General features: G+C 50.1%; 1 protein-coding gene across 2 annotated transcripts in view; it reads right to left on the bottom strand.

The window, feature by feature from the left end:
* Positions 1 to 2,105: 2,105 nt before the first annotated feature.
* Positions 2,106 to 16,139, bottom strand: part of SLC25A37 (solute carrier family 25 member 37) — a 38,787-nt gene continuing 24,753 nt past the window's right edge. Inside the window, exons 2-4 of one of the 2 annotated variants that reach the window (XM_036313088.1) lie at positions 7,532 to 7,760; positions 5,255 to 5,311; positions 2,106 to 3,293 (exon numbers count right to left, since the gene is read on the bottom strand). In XM_036313088.1, the coding sequence (XP_036168981.1) occupies positions 2,773 to 3,293; positions 5,255 to 5,311; positions 7,532 to 7,760 (807 nt within the window). In that variant the 3' untranslated portion in view covers positions 2,106 to 2,772. The other variant, XM_036313092.1, reaches the window with a different exon arrangement.

Raw genomic sequence — 16,139 nt, 5'->3', positions numbered from 1 at the left:
GGAACTATGATATTTACTACAGTAAACACCCTTATAACATTCATTGTGTCTAGCAGGTAGGAAGCAGCAGTACCTTTGCCTTTAACAGGCACAATCATCCTTAAATAAAGTTACTGGCATAACAAAGTGTTGGAGATGCAGCCTTCAGGGCACAGGGCTTGGAATAAGACATCAGCATTAAAGAAGGAAAGAAAAAGAAACCATACAAAAGGATGTTGGCCAGTAAATACCTAGATCTCATCCAAAATTTTAAAAATATAGTCATGGACTGGATTGTTATCCCATTTGAAAAAAATCCATGTTTTATTCAAAAATAAAACTGATGAACAAGTGGGTGAATCTCCAATCAAGGTCTGACACACACATGCACACACTCGCTCAGAGCTGTGCATTGTACCAAGAGGCATTGGCTGCCTGCAGGTGTCACTCCAAAGACACTACCAACCAAGAGCAGGCCAGTTATGCTGAGTGGCCATCATGGGGGCGGGGAGGACACTTTCCTAGTTAGCCCTTCACAACCACAAAGTCACGATCAACAAGTGGACTGCTGTCGGCACAAGGCAACAGCACAAACTTTGAAGCTCAGGACGAGCCGGGGAATTAATTCCCACAAAATAAGCGATCACTTGTCTATGTGTAGTGCTCATGCAGCCCCAGGGAGACCCGGTGGGGAAGGCAGGACAGGTGGCGTCACCCCCACTTCTATGCGATACACTACACAGTGGGGATCAGACCTCCCACCGGAGCCCAGAGCTCTGAACGCTCCCTCCATCTGCTCCTTGCCTCTCCCACCCTAAGGGGTTTTCCCAGAGAAGTAAACAGCTTCTTCTCTGAATAATAGCAAAAACAAAATCCTGTAAGGAGTAAGAAACATTGTGCAACAATGTGGTGAGTATAAGTGGACGAAAGGGGTGGTTGGGTAATTATTTTAGAATTCGATCTGTTTTTTCCATTCACAGAATTTAACAGAACACTGGACATGTTTAGAGAGTTGTAAACACTTGCCACGGCAACATGGTCGCCATGGGCTTTTGCACCCCAGGGGGGCAGATGCTGGTTAACCCTGACCTGGGACAGGCCAGCAGCTGACCCCACCCAGGAGGATGGCCCACACATGGGAGCTGCCAGCGCCCTCTCCTGTCCCTCATCTGAAACTCCCAGCACGAGTGTCCCAAGATGAAAACTGTCCCAGCGCCGCCTGGGTTCTTCCCAGGAAGTTATAGGATCCAGGTCTGCTCCTCAGTGAGCGGCTCAGCACTGACTGCCTGAGGCCAAGGGCCAAGGGCGAAGGCTGGACCAGGCCTGCAGGAATGAAGCACACTTGTGCTCTCCTCCCTTTAAAAAGCCGGGCTCTGAAAGGAGGCCATCAGCTCATCCCTTGCAAGTCTGGCAGCCAATGGAGAGCCGTGGCCAGAGGAACAGGCCCGCCCTCTCTCCGTGATAATCTGGCCCAGACTCACCATCGCAGAGAACAAGGTAGTTAGGCCTCGTGTTCTCCACTGATGAGGACCTACGGGGGCTGAAGGAGGCTCCGGAGGCACCCGGACTTGTGCCTGAGGGTCTGGGCCTTGCTTCAGCGGCTGGGCCCGGCTGGAGGGCCTGCCGCCTGTCACTGCGGTGAGAGAAATGCCATATACTTGCTATGTGTTTTCAAATCCCTAAATCTGCACCGGGAAACAGATCAGGAGATTTAGTCAAAGCACAAACAAGAACACCAGAGGCGCCTGGGTTACAAGGGGGATGTGGAAAGAAGTCCTAGGAAATGGTGGGACTAATCCCAGCTGGTAGCCAGACGCTGGCATTTCACGGGCTTCCAAGTGCTGGCCCAGGGAGGCGCACGCTCCGTCCCCGGGAAGGAGCCTAGTCATTCTAATTCTGCTGGGGCCACTGTCCTTCAGGTGATCCTGTCACCAGCACACGTGTGCGCCCACAGCAAAAGAGAACGTCCCAGGGCCCGGTCTCTGGTCCTGGAATTTTAAGGAAAGACAAAGGCTAAAGGCACATGAAGGGAATGAATGAATGAAAGGGAAAAAAATAGCTGAAAGATACATATTATTTGTGTGTTTTTTCAATGTACCTTCCCCCAACCCCCATAAAAAGAGAAATTCAAAAATATAAACACATTTATTATTTTACATTCAAGTGAAACTCCCATTTGGGGGCTCAACACAACTCTAGGCCACATTTAGCAATTTATTACTTGGGTGCCTTTTTATCTAACCCAATGGAAGAATTCCACCCTCCATTTTTTAAAATCAGCTTTGTATTCCTAGCTGTCACACTTATCCGTACACACACAGGCACGCACACACACAAATCCAAAAACCTCTACGTAGAAAAATAAAGAATAAACATTACCCATCCAATTTATACTGTGTACTAGAACTTTTATATACATAATGTGCTCTTTCTGCGTTCATGGTTTTCAGTCATGCACTTTCTTCCCCACTGTGTGACCTATGATTCGAGGGGCGGGGCCTGCCACAGTGAAGCAGGAAAGCTACATTCCTCATAGGGGAGGAAATAGAAAGCAATTTCTCGCTTTCCTTCCAAAGTCTTTCCCCCCCTACTACCACCTCGGATGTCCCTGCGGACGGCCTCTGGTAGGCGGCTGTCCCATCCTCTCCTCTCTCCAAGGCGTCAGGGAACGGAAGGCCCCCCCGAGAACACCCTGCAAAAATAATCCCGCTGTGAGGGCACGGGAAGGGAAGCAGGCAGGGAAAACCTTTTAAAAATACAAGATTCTGGAATCGCTGCCCACAGCCTGTTCCTTTAGTACGGAGTTCGATTCTCCAGCTTGTGCTTGGTGAGGAAGTACTTGAAAAATTCGTAGACGGACCAGGAGATGGCAGTGGAGGGCATCTGGTAGACGATGCGGGCCTGCATGCCCTTGAAGTAGCCGGGCAGGCCATTGAGCTGGTACACGGTCCGGAAGGCGTTGGCCATGCCCGTGAGCCGGCCGCTGATGTTGGCCAGGCTGAGCGCCATGTTCTCCTGAGTGTTAAGAAGGGTCTTACAGACGTCCAGGGGGGTGGTGGCGGCCGCGGCCAGGGCCCCGGCCAGCCCGCCGGAGAGGATGTGGGACTGTGGGTTGTAGCCCCGGTGGGGGTTGACCTGTTCCTGCAGGAACTCATAGGTGATGAAGTGGATGGACTGGAAGGGAATGTTCATGGTCAGCTGCGTGGTATAGCTCCGGTAGAAGGCCCGCAGGCCCTCAGTCCTCCAAACCGTCCGCATGCAGCCGAGGGCCGACCGGTGTGGCGAGTTGTACATCTGCATGCGCTGTTTCACAACTGTAGGTGGGCCGCAGCGTGTGGTGGACAGGCAGGCAGGGGGCAGTGGGTTGGTTTGGCCCCACCCCGGGTCAGAGTGCAATGGGAAGCCAAGCCATAAAGAAAAACAAGCAAGTTTAGACACGCTGGTAACAGGTCAGAGCGCGCACACACAGCCCCAGCCGGAGACCACAGAGGGCCAGCGGCAGGCGGGCCGCGCGCCCACCCCAAACCTGAACCCTGCCCCTGGCCCTCCGGCCCTCCTGTCTTCACCTCCTGGACACGTGTCCCGTCTCTTCTTTCCTGGTCTGTCTGACAGTGTCATTAGCTTCTGTGTCACAGTGCTCTGGGAAGACTCTAGAACAGTGATGGCGAACCTTTTGAGCTCGGTGTGTCAGCATTTTGAAAAACCCTAACTTAACTCTGGTGCCGTGTCACATACAGAAATATTTTGATATTTGCAACCATAGTAAAACAAAGACTTACGTTTTTGATATTTATTTTATATATTTAAATGCCATTTAACAAAGAAAAATCAACCAAAAAAATGAGTTCGCATGTCACCTCTGACACGCGTGTCATAGGTTCACCATCACTGCTCTGGAATTATGCCAGCCCACTTCACTGACAACCTCCAGTGAAGGCCCCTGCTTGGTTCATACAAAAGTAGCTGAGGGTCAAAGGCCACGAGGCAAATGAGGGCCCACTGTGGTCCCTGAGGCTTGGAGTTGTAGTCATCCCCACCCATTGCCCAAATGAACACACAGTGTGCTTTTCTTTATTGTTAAAGGAATAAGGTCCGTCAATCAACATGATGTCAAGGAGAAGAGGTGGAGGTTGACACTGGTTTTCTGCTCCTTTGAGAAGCGAACAATTCTCACCTGGTTGGCATGCGCTAGCTGGTCACTGACCAGGCCCCCACATGAATCACCTTAAACTCACACAGAGAAACCCACCTCCCAGTCGGACCCGTCATGTCCCTGAAGGACAGAACAAGTCCCTGTCTGCTAGGTCCGGGGAGGCAGCTGACTACAAGTAAGAAATTTTAACCTTAAAAAACAAACTTGTAAAACAAGATTTAAAATGTTGACATTTCTCCCTTCTGGAAAGGGGTGGTTTTATGGGGGAGGAAGGGGGAGAGAGCCCCTCCTCTCGCAGAGCCTAACCCAGCAGAAAGCAGGCCCAGCACCAGGTCCCAAAGCTCCTTGTTACTCCGACCAGTCGGCTAGGGCCACTGGGACACAGAAAAGGCTGACTCGAGTCTGCACAGCTGAGAGCTGTTGCTCAATGCTCCCAAAATTCAAAAGGAAAAAGAGATACGTGGGAGGAGATAGCTAAGCTAAAACAAAACGGCCAGATGTTCGCTTATGAACTCGAGTGATGCATACATGGGATTCAGAATACTCTCATCTCTACTCATGTACTCATGTTTGAAACGTTCCATCATGATTTCAACTTCCTTTTAAAAAAGCAAATTGAACATAAGCCTCCATGAAGGGCCTTTGACAACCCCCCCCCCCCCCCCCAAAATGTGTCTAAGGTTGAGAAATGTTGACAAGGGCCAGAGGGTGTGTGTGTGTGTACAAAGATTTCAGACTAGTGCAAAAGGCACACCAGGAGGGCTTGTTAAAACTAATTCCCTGCTCCTACCCCCAGGTTCTGATAGAGTAGATGCGGATGGGATCTAAAAATTTGCATTTCTAATATGCTCCCAGGAGATGCTGATGGCTGCTACTCCCCAGATCACACCCCTGAGTAGCTCTGTTTGAGAGAACAGGAATACCAGAAGCTCAAAAACTAGTGCCCCTTCTTGAGGCCTTTACTAAAATGTGGTAAAAAAAAAAAAAAAAAAAAAAAAGTATGTTCTTATTCTGCCTGGGGACCAGGAGTCCCCTTGCCCGACCTTCTGCCCCCACCCCCGCCACCGCTTTTCCTGCCCCTCTGACATCCCACTGCCACTCCCTGGGACCAGGAGACATTACCTTCTGCCGGGTTCATTACTGCATCGTGGAGCAGGGTGGCCATACTCCCAGCTATCCCTGCAAAACAAACTCCAGAAAATTACCCTCTGGGACCAGGCGCTCTGAGAAAGTTCCTGGAGCCTAAAATCAGACGGAACCCTGGGCACAGCTTTCTAAGAAGCAAAATTCACTACCAACTCCACCCAGGTGCGTGCTGACTCTTAAAGCCTTAACGTAATCATGGAAATACTAGAGAACAATGGGGAAGGAAGGTAAGAGGCACAGGTACCCAGGTTTTCATCCTGTAGAGACTCATTTTCTCTCTGGCAGTCAATCCTGGACAAAGGTTAGACCTGCTAACGCTGGATGGTACCCAGAAAACACACCTCGGGGCTTTTCCCACCATCTAGGTTTTAATGCTAGCTTGTCCCTCGCCTTGTCTACCCATGAACACCCTCTGCACATACGCTGGGGCAATCAGAGGGAACGACACCATGCACACGGCTGAGAGGCAGGAAACACCAGGAAAGAAATCTTTAAGAAAATGCCTTAATAAGACCTAGGGCAGTGGTCGGCAAACTCATTAGTCAACAGAGCCAATTATCAACAGTACAATGATTGAATTTCTTTTGAGAGCCAAATTGTTTAAACTTAAACTATATAGGTAGGTACATTGTTATTAACTTAATTAGGGTACTCCTAAGGCTTAGGAAGAGCCACACTCAAGGGGCCAAAGAGCCGCATGTGGCTCTCGAGCCGCAGTTTGCCAACCACGGACCTAGGCAATAGAGCATGGGAAGAGGGCGTCAGGAAGACCTGCCCCTGGTGGATTTTCAGGGTTAATTTGCAAAGATATGACTTGTCTCGGAGAGGGCCAATCATCTGGCTTCAAAAACCAGGAGTCTCAAAATCCTGGTTCAGGCCTGGGACTTTGCTTTTGGATTTGGGCTTCCTCCCTCTGTGGGTCACATGCCCAGTGATGAAGATGACTGCTGGAAGGTGAAAGGAATGAGGGACCCCAGGGTAAGGCTTCAGAAATATATGCCCACCCCCTCCCTCCACACACACTGCTGCCTCTCCCCAGAAAGGTCAAAGTGCAATCAACCAGAGCACACACCACAGTGAAGCAGGCACAGCTGGGCAGACCCTGGCATAAACTGGGCACCGTTTGGCATAACTTGGCATAAACTGGGCACCATCAAACCGCAGTCAAGGGGTCCAGTGACCAAGGAGCTACACCGTTACATAGGCAGTTTCAGCAAAAGGAGAGCCTTGAACTCAGGGATGGCCTCAGAGGAGGCTCTTCGTGACCATCTCAATAAACGCAACTCATGCCCAATTTTTAAAAAGCAGAACAAATGTCTGCACACCAGCCAGATACAGTTATTACTACCAAGGTTGGCTGATGGGAAGGACACTTGGGGTTCTGCACAGAAAAGAGAAGGGGGAAAAATTGTTGCTGGTCACATCTACCTCTCCATTGTTGAACAATTAATTTTGTTAAAATAAGAGCACCGTGCACTGCCATCCACAGCCCCATTCCATACCCACACAGAAACCAAACGAGCCAAACCCCACAGGAGAAGCAAAACCACCACTCAGTGGGCCCGGTGAGACATGTCTAGGTAAGAGCCGCCCTCCAAACCCAAGCCCCCACCCAACTCCCAAACAACAAAAGAGAACTATTCCAGCCCTTGATCGCAGAGAGATGCAACTCAAACAAACAGAAGAGAGTGGGGGTGAAATTCCCAAACCCCCAGAGGCTTAAGGTGGGAAAGGCCGGCTGTCTGCGCTGGAGCAAATCCTTTGTCAGCCATAAAACTTCTTGACCTTTTAAAGCTTAGTTACATCTTGACGTTGCAGAGACCTGTTGAACCAGTTTTTAAATAGTCTCAAAGAAGCTGTCCAGACAACTTTTTTTTTGGAATCCAGCATTCAAAAGTTTTGTGTCTATTCGGGGTGTGTTTCCTAGATCTGATCATGAATGGCTTTTGAATGTGTCAAAAACAAAAACAAAACAAAAAAGTGAAAAGCCCACACAACAATGAAAACGGAAACACCTCTGTCACCAATCTCCCCAGCCTTCAGAAAGCGAAGAAGGGGAACGGGAAAAAGCATGTGTGCACGTGTGCGTGTGCTTGGGGGTGTGCGCGCACACACACGGCGCTAGAGTTCTTTATTCACAAGCAAGCGTGGCGGAGACGAGGCCTCAGGCTGCTGGGTCACAGGGAGAAGAACCCTGGGGAAGGGTCTGTTGAGGACAGAACTTTCTAACTGCAGACAAACGCTTTCAAATACCATTGGCTATGTGGCTGTTTCCGTGGTGGTGGAAAACGGCATTTAAAGTCCTTTTCATTTTCTCATAGCAGCCAAAATACATGGCATGGGCCGGCCCTGCGCCCATGACCATCACGTTGAGCCCTCGCAAGGGCCTCCAGAAGCCTTCAGTCCGTACGATTTTCTTGAGGGCTCCGTAGATGCTTGTGTACTGGGCTTTGGGATCTGGATTCAAACTCTGCATTCGTGTCTGGGGGAGGGCAACAAAACAAGAAAAGAGGGGCATTAGTGAGGGCGGTCAAGAGGGACCCAGAGAGAGTGAGAGAAAACAGTCCATTTTCATCGTTTCACAGAATCTCTTGGTGAAGAAAACACGGGTTCTCTCCTTCCTGGATTGCTCACTGCTCATCTCTCCTCCCTCCCAGACATCTACACATTCACATGGATTTCATTACACCCGGCCAAGGGGGTAAGGATGAGAGACAGGAGTTAAGACTAGGAAGACCTGCCCTGCCACTGGCAAGCTGTGTGACCTTTGACGCGTCCCTTAACCTCTTTGGACCTTGGGAATCCTTTATTAAAAAAAAAAAAATAGCCCTGGCCAGTGTGGCTCAGTTGGTTGAGCATCATCTCATGCACCGAGAGGTCGCTGGATCAATTCCCTATCAGGGCACATGCCAGGGTTGCTGCCAGCTCGATCCCCAATAGGGAGTGTGTAGAAGGCAGCCGATCGATGTTTCTCTCTCATCGATGTTTCTCTCTGCCTCTCCCTTCCTCTCTCTCTAAAATAAATGAAAAATATATATTTTTAAAATAGTCATGGGAATATAAAGTACAGCATAGGGAATAGAGTCAATAATATTGTAACAGCCCAGCTGGAGTGGCTCAGTGGTTGAGTGTCAACCTATGAACCAGGAGGTCACGGTTCAATTCCTGGTCTGGCACATGCTGGGGTCGTGGGTTCAATCCAGCAGGGGTCGTGCAGGAGGCAACCGATCAATGATGTTTCTCTCTCATCACTGATTTTTCTATCCCTCTCTTCCTCTCTCCTTCTCTTTTCTGAAATCAATAAAATTATATGCTTAAATAATAATATTGTAATAACTATGTAAGGTGCCAGGTGGGTACTAGAATTATCAGGGAGAACAACTCATCCTATCTAATAATAGACAAACATGGTAATTAACCGTACCCCCGACACGCTTCCCACTGGCTAATCAGCGAGATATGCAAATTAACTGCCAACCAAGATGGCGGCCGGCAGCCAGGCAGCTGAAGCAAACAGGAGGCTTGCTTGCTCCAGTGATGGAGGAAGCCAAGGTTCCCCGCCTGCTGCTGCCGGCCTCTGAGCTTGCACTCTAAGCAACTATGTTGCAATTATAGAACCTAAACAATCCCCAGAAACCTGCTTTCAGGAGTCAGAGCTGGAGCGAGCAGGACCGCAACAGTGTTACAATTATAGAACCCAAACAAACCCAGATCCCTGCTTTCAGCAGCAGAGGTCTCAGAGCTGGAGCAGAGCCTCAGAGCTAAAGCCAGCTCTCAGCTCCAGTGACAGCCATAGAAGGTAAATAAATCCCAGAATAAAAAAAAAGAAAAAAAGGAGAGGTTGGGAGCTTCAGTCACCCACCAGCCTGAAAACAGCCCTCAGCCCTTCACCCAGACTGGCCAGGCACCCCAGTGGGGATGCCCACCCTGAAGGGGGTGTGACCAGCTGCAAACAGCCATCATCCCCTCATCCAGGCTGACCAGGCACCCAAGCAGGACCCCCACCCTGATCCGGGACACCCTTCAGGTCAAACCAGCCGGCCCCCACCCGTGCACCAGGCCTCTATCCTATATAGTAAAAGGGTAATATGCAAACTGACCCTAACAGCAGAAAGACTGGGAATGACTGGTCACTATGACACACACTGACCACCAGGGGGCAGACGCTCAATGCAGGAGTTGCCCTCTGGTGGGCCTATAGTAAATTATATAAATCTCTAATCACTACCCTGTATACCTGAAACTAATACCATATTGAATGTCAAATGTAATTGATAAATTAAAAACAAAACAGGGTTTTCATGACCGTAAGTGAAACAAGACATGTGAAAATCTTCAATAAACTCGGAGACCTAGGGAAACATGAGAACTGGGTTTTGCCCTGGCAGGCGGGGCTCAGATGGGCATTCTCCCAGGCACCGAAAGGTCACTGGTTCAATTCCTGGTCAGAGCACATGCCTGGGTTGTGGGCTCGATCCCCAGTAGGGCCGTATGGGAGGCAGCCAATCGATGTTTTTCTTCTCTCTCTTCCCCTCTATTTAAAAGCAATAAAAACATGTTTTCAAAGAAACTAAGTATCATTATTATTATCCTGTTGTTCCCACTCCGGTTCTCGTCTTCTGTGTCCTCACTTATCTGAGACCTCCACGTTCTGAAAGCTCCTGTTCAATCCCTACCATGAAATCTCCCCGGATTCTAGAGCCCGTCTGGCATTTTTGCCATATGCATTTTGCTGTAAGCATCTTTGCCACAATCATTTTTGCAGCACAACTAATTGGCCACAAGGCAATTTTGCTGTAAAAAATAATAAAAAATTAAAAAGGGGCATAAAAAGGGACACAATGAAACATGAAAAATTAAAAGGACTTTATTGCACAAAATGAAAATACATCATCTTCCACATCTTCCAAGTTTATCTGCTTGTTGATTCGTCTCCTCGTATGACATCACACTTTTTCTTTTTCCGCAACAATTTCTTCCTTCAAGTCTGTTTCCAGCTAAAGAACCGGTAATGCTCTCGAAGACTGTTGTGTTGTGAATTAGTAGCCACCGCTCTGGTATTTGCAAAACTTGATAAACTTTTGGTGTTGACAGGTGTGAGGGCTGACTGTGGTCCCCAAAGGATTTGTAAACTGATGCGTGAACCATTTTCTACGATAGGATGAAATCTGGCTTCCCAGGTAGTTTTGTAATCTGCTTTCTAAATACTTGTTATCATCCACTATTTTAAGACCACCACGACTGCTCGTCTCTGTATAGACCATTACGAAAACTGAGATTATGTAATACACAAAGGGGAGTAACTGTGAGAACTTCGTTTATGGAGAAATGAAACCAAACTCACAACTAGGTTAAACACACGATGTCTGCCAAATTGTAAGCCAAACTATCAACTAGTCATTTTTATCTTTTACAGTGAAATTGCCTTAGGGCAAAAATGCTTATGGTGAAAATACCTAGAACCCCCCTCATTTCCTCTAAATACCTTTTACATCTCATCCTTATAAGATAGCACCTACATATACATGGTGCTGTTCCTAAATTTTTAACATGTAGTCTGGACTCCTGGAGGCAGAGATGGGCTCTCCCATCTCTGTTAGTGCCGTCATACTCCCCAGGCACCTGAGTGGATGCGATGGTTAATCTTATCCGTCAACCTGGTGAGTCCATGTTATCCGCACTGGCACCAGATATGGTCAAACGCTAGGCTAAGCGTTGCTATGATGGTACTTTTTGGATGAGCTTCACATGTAAATCAGTAGACTTTAAGAAAAACTCCATAGTGTGGGTGGGCCTCATCTAATCCTTCGAAGGCCTGAAGAGGAAAATACTGATGTCCTCCAAGGAAGAAAGAATGCTGCCTCCAGACAGTCCTTGAACTTGAGCTGCAACACCAACTCTTCCCTGGGTCTCCGGCCAACCTGCCCTGCAGAGTTTGGACCGGCCAGTCTCCATCGTCACTCGGTTCGGAGAACCACTAAAGAAAGACTGCTCCCAGACCTAGCACTTTCTGGTAATGACCTCCATCTGGCCTGTGCAATAAGAGAGTCACCTCTGGTTATGTGAGGAGGAGTGGCGAGGGGTGCCTGGGGAGGGCAGTGTGTGTGGAGGGGGCAGAGGCAGACAGCAGTGGGGCACCTGGTGCCAAGGCTCCAGAGCCAGCCGAGCCAACGCCATCTATCTGAATTCTAGCTCTGGGACTCTTGGGGGCATAAAGTAACCCCAGAGAGCCACTGGCATGCAATAGCCTGGGAATACCTGCTGTGGACGGGCAGTCAACAATGCCCAAACCTCTCCTGCCCCCCTTCAGGGAGTGAAGAACTCTCCCTTACAAAGCTGCTCACGTCAACTTACAGAGGAAATTTCTGATTAAGTTCTCACCTCCCCTTTTTAAAACTAGGGGTGAGGCAGTGGGAGGAGTAAATATTACTGAACCCAAAATGCACCATCCTCCTATGGGAAAGAGACAAAAAACGGAGCATCTTTGCATACTCCGTGGACTTCTCCATCCTCGGGGGCTGGTCCACTCAAGGCAGGCCACATTTAATGACACGTGCCGAGAACAGAGAGACCCAGCCAAGGCCCTCGGGCCCATCACAGCCATGGTTTGGGGGCAGAGCCTCCTCAGTCCTACAGCACCTTTGTTTCTTCCACCTGCCGGCAGGGAGCACCCACTTGGGTCGGGCACCAGGACACAGAGAGGAAAAGTCAAGGGGGAAACAAGCAAAGTGTGTGATAAGGGGAGAATGACACAGACTGTTCAGGGTGCCCAAAAGGAACTCAGAGAGACCAGGTTGCACCCTTACAGTCATGGTGCCTTTCAGCAGAGAGGCTGAGAGAAGCTGGAGGCAGCCAGGTAAGAAGTGAGGCAGAAGAGGCCGGAGCCAGAAAGGAAACCATCAGTTTAGTTTCTCTTTTTCCCGTTCAATGACTCTGCCAGTAAAACACTCAGCTGAGACCAGAGACCAGTAAAAAACACACCTGTGGACCAGAGACGAAGAAAAAGTCACGGTGGCGAGAGACAACCCAAGTGTTCATCAATGGACGGACGAATGGATAAGCAAAATGTGGTCCATCCATACCATGACCTATTACTCAGCCTGGAAAAGGAAGGCCAATCTGACACCTGCTACAACATGGGTGAGCTTGGAGGACATGATGCTAAGTAAAATAAGCCAGTAACAAAACGCAAATGGTGCATGATTCCACTGATGAGGTACCTATAGTCAAATTCATCTGGACAAAGAGTAGAATGGTGGTTACCAGGGGCTTAGGGGAGGAGGGGAGGGCAGTTAGTGTTTAAAGGGGACACAGTTGCCCGGTCTGGGGTCTCAGCTGTTTAGAGCATCATCCCAATACACCAAGGTTGTGAGTTTGATCCCTGATCGGGGCACATACAAGAATCAACCAAGAAATGTCTAAGTAAGTGAAACAACAAATTGATGCTTCTTGTTCTCTCTCTAAAAATCAATAATTTTTTTTTTTAATTTAAAGGAAACAGAGTTTTGGTTTTGCAACTTGTAGAGTTCTGCAGGTGGATAGTGGTAATGGTAGCCCAACAATGTGAATGTATTTAGGGCCGCTGAACTGCACACTTTAAAATGGTTAAGATGGTTCCTATGCTATTATGTGCACTTTACCACAATTTTTTAAAAAGTCAGGGAGAAGGTGAGAAAAAGGGAAAATACAATGAATGAAGTAGGATGCATGGAGGGAGGGCAGAGCTTAAACAACAACAACACAATAACAAACCAAAAACGGAAACAGAGAATTTCACAATCCACCTTTCCGGTCCTGGGTTTCAGTTCCTGCTCAAGGCCTTGCTACATGGCTCTCCATTTCCTCATAATAACCTCCCGCTCTGCATTTTAATTCTCCCTTCTTAGAAACTCAGGATGCACATCGGTGTATTCAAGGCCCTGGAAGCCCTTCAGGAAAGCCGCCTGTTGAACTCGGTGTCACCAGGCACGCCTTAAAATTCTGTCTTTGGCGATGGAAGCCCTGGCTCTCTGAATAACCAGCTCTGCCCGCAGAGCACACTTGAGAACACAGCGGCTGTAGCCAACGGGCCCTGGAAGCAGGAAGTGCACAACCAGCTGCAGGTGTCAGAGGACCCCCGGCAGCCCCTGCAGCGTGGGCAGCCTGGGGGACAGGACCCGAGAAGGTAGTGGAAATAGCAGGAGGAGCCCCCTGCTGCGTGCTGTCATGCTACCCCCACACTGCTAACTGCCATCGGCCCTAAAGGGGCAGGTAGAGAAAAGTGCCTTGGCCCGGAAACCAGGAAACCTGGGCCCCTGGCCTGGTTCTGCCACTCACTGTGTGACCTGAGCAAGCCCCTCAGGCACTGCTACAGGAGGTGCCACATCAATGATACCAACTCTGTACCTGCACTGGCCTGGCCAGCACGGAGTGAGGGGGGGCCAGGCCCCTTGCTCAGTAACTCCCCCAAGAAGACAAGACAGGACCAGCCTGCCTGGCTGGCCCATCCTCTCACTGATAGGGGGGGGGGGGGGGGAGGGGGGGCGAGTGGGGGAACAGGGAGAGTGGAAAATACGCTGCTGTCCCAGGTGAGCTGGCAGGATCAGATGACGGGAGCTGAGAGGGCCCTGGGCACAGAGCACATCTAGCTCAGCACCTGCCTTTTCAGATGCGACACTGGGACCCGAGCGGGAAAACCCGTGCCCAAGATCGTGCCAGGAGAAGATAATACAGTATCTGCCCACTGATCCATCCCAAAGCACCTGCTGAGATCCTACTCTGAGGAGGTGAATGGGGAGATGGGCAGGGGTGGGGGCTCCCGGCTCCTGGTGCAAGCGAGTGAACAAACATCACAGCTCAGCGAGGGACACAGCTCCCACCCAGGGACCAGGGCTGCACCCCAGAGGCCAGCCAGGAATTTCTGTTCCAGACTTTCTCCCAGAGAAAGGAATGCAAGTTCAGGTACCTAGAAAGAGCTAGAGAAACACCAACTAATGTTAGCATCTGCCACCAGTGTCTGCTTCAAAATGAGAAATCAAATTGCTAAGTTGAAGTTTATCCCACCCGCCAGCTGTCCACAAGTAGCACTATCACTAAGTTGAACCGCAGTAAAATCTCTAAGCCAAGGGCAGGCCTCACCCATAACTCCGTGGCTGGCAGTTCTCCCGTGGCCCCTTCACCACGGCATTGTGTGCTCGCTGCTCTGTGGTCCGCTGATGACACCCCAGCTCCCACCCACAACCACCAAGGACAGAGCGCGCTGGGCCTGAGAGCCCATTCCCACGCAGGCCTCCCTGGCCGAGATGCCACCATGGATCGCAGCTAAGCTGGGAGGAAGAGCATCTGGAGCACAGTGATCTGTGGGGAGAGGACCGCCTTCCAAAGCAAACCCACAGACCTCACTGAGGGCTTGGAAAGCCTTGTCTCACGTTCCAGAAGCCTTGGAGGCACACAAACCACACCGGGGAGAACCAGGCTCAGTAAAACTTTCAGCACTCCGAGTCCAAATCTGCCAGCGAGGCTTCACGCCCAGCCCTTTGGAAACACATATGCAGAAGCATCCAAAACGAGGCATCAGCACACCATCAGCATCACCCCCCACACACACTCCAGCAACAGAGCCATGCGGAACCCTCTGAGGGAGCCGGGCCCTCACAGCGCGCTGAGGCTCATCAAAGTGTATTCCCAAGTTCAGATTTCCAATCACGTCTCTTTACATCTCCCAAACGGGCAAAAGTGTGCACAAAGAAAACATACTTTGTCTCTTTCCTTTAATCAAAAGGAAAATTTGATCCTCTTGAAGTTCAGGAATCAGCGAGAGAGAAAAATGACTTGTCGAAAGCAGTCCTTGCCTCCCCTCGCAATAAAAGGGGTGGGGGGAGTGATTACATTTCGGAAGCAGGTGGCAGGTGTGCACAGAGTTCCAGGCCTAGCCCTTCCCAAAGCCCCTGTTGAGAACCATCATTTTAGAGTGAGCAATGGGCCAGCTCCTGAGAAAATTGGGCAGAAGACGGGAAGAGAGAAAGATGACAGGTGGCAGCTAAATCCTATCAGCACCAAGTTTCCTGTCTCCTCTAGGAATCCCAGACTCCCCTCAGTTTCCACATCACACTGATGTCGGGAGGGTGGGAGGAAGTGGCACAACACGTGAGAACAAACCACCAAGGCTGTGCAGCCTTCTCACTTGTGTCCCACGGGGCCCAGCGTCAGAAGTCACATTCGCCCTCTGAGCAGACCGGCCACTCCAACGTTCTGTCACCTGCCGCCTCCGAGGTGCGGGCCTGGACCGCAAGGGGTCACACCTGTCATGAACACTCTCCACGCACAATCCTGAAACCTTCAGGGCTCCTTAGGGGCACTGCTGTCTCTAGGGACAAAATGACAAAGTGAAGAGCCTTCGTCACAAATTTGGTAAAAAACACAAATTCCATCAAGACAACCAAAACCAAGTTCCTCGATCCCCCAGGGAAGAAGCCCAGTGCAGTACCAACCACCACTCCTCCTGGGACCAGGCCACAGTGGGAGGAGTCAGACCCCATCCCAGCCAGCCCAGGAGGGGGGCAGCAGAGGGGCCATTTGAGCTGCACCTAGACAGAGGGAAGACACGGCAACAGATGTGGAACGGAGCTGTCATCAAATACTACTGGACTTTTGGACTATGTGTATGTGTTACTTTAGAGCCCAGAAAAGGCCGAGAGAGCAGGGAGAGGAAGAGAACAACTCTGGCTGAGGGGGGATGTGAGGTGCTGGGGGGCCTGGGAAACGGGAAAGGGTTGAGGGAGGGATGTGCACGGGACGCAGAGGTGAGGTACGGATGCACGGGGAGCCCCGGACTCAGGAGGGTGGCTGAGCATGAGATGGTCGATACATATTTGCTGGGAGA

This window comes from Myotis myotis, unplaced genomic scaffold (genome assembly GCF_014108235.1).
Source record: "Myotis myotis isolate mMyoMyo1 unplaced genomic scaffold, mMyoMyo1.p scaffold_m19_p_6, whole genome shotgun sequence".
In the NCBI taxonomy this organism is placed as follows: Eukaryota; Metazoa; Chordata; class Mammalia; order Chiroptera; family Vespertilionidae; genus Myotis; species Myotis myotis.
Note: the sequence above shows the minus strand (reverse complement) of the source record. Positions and strands in the feature narration are given on the sequence as shown.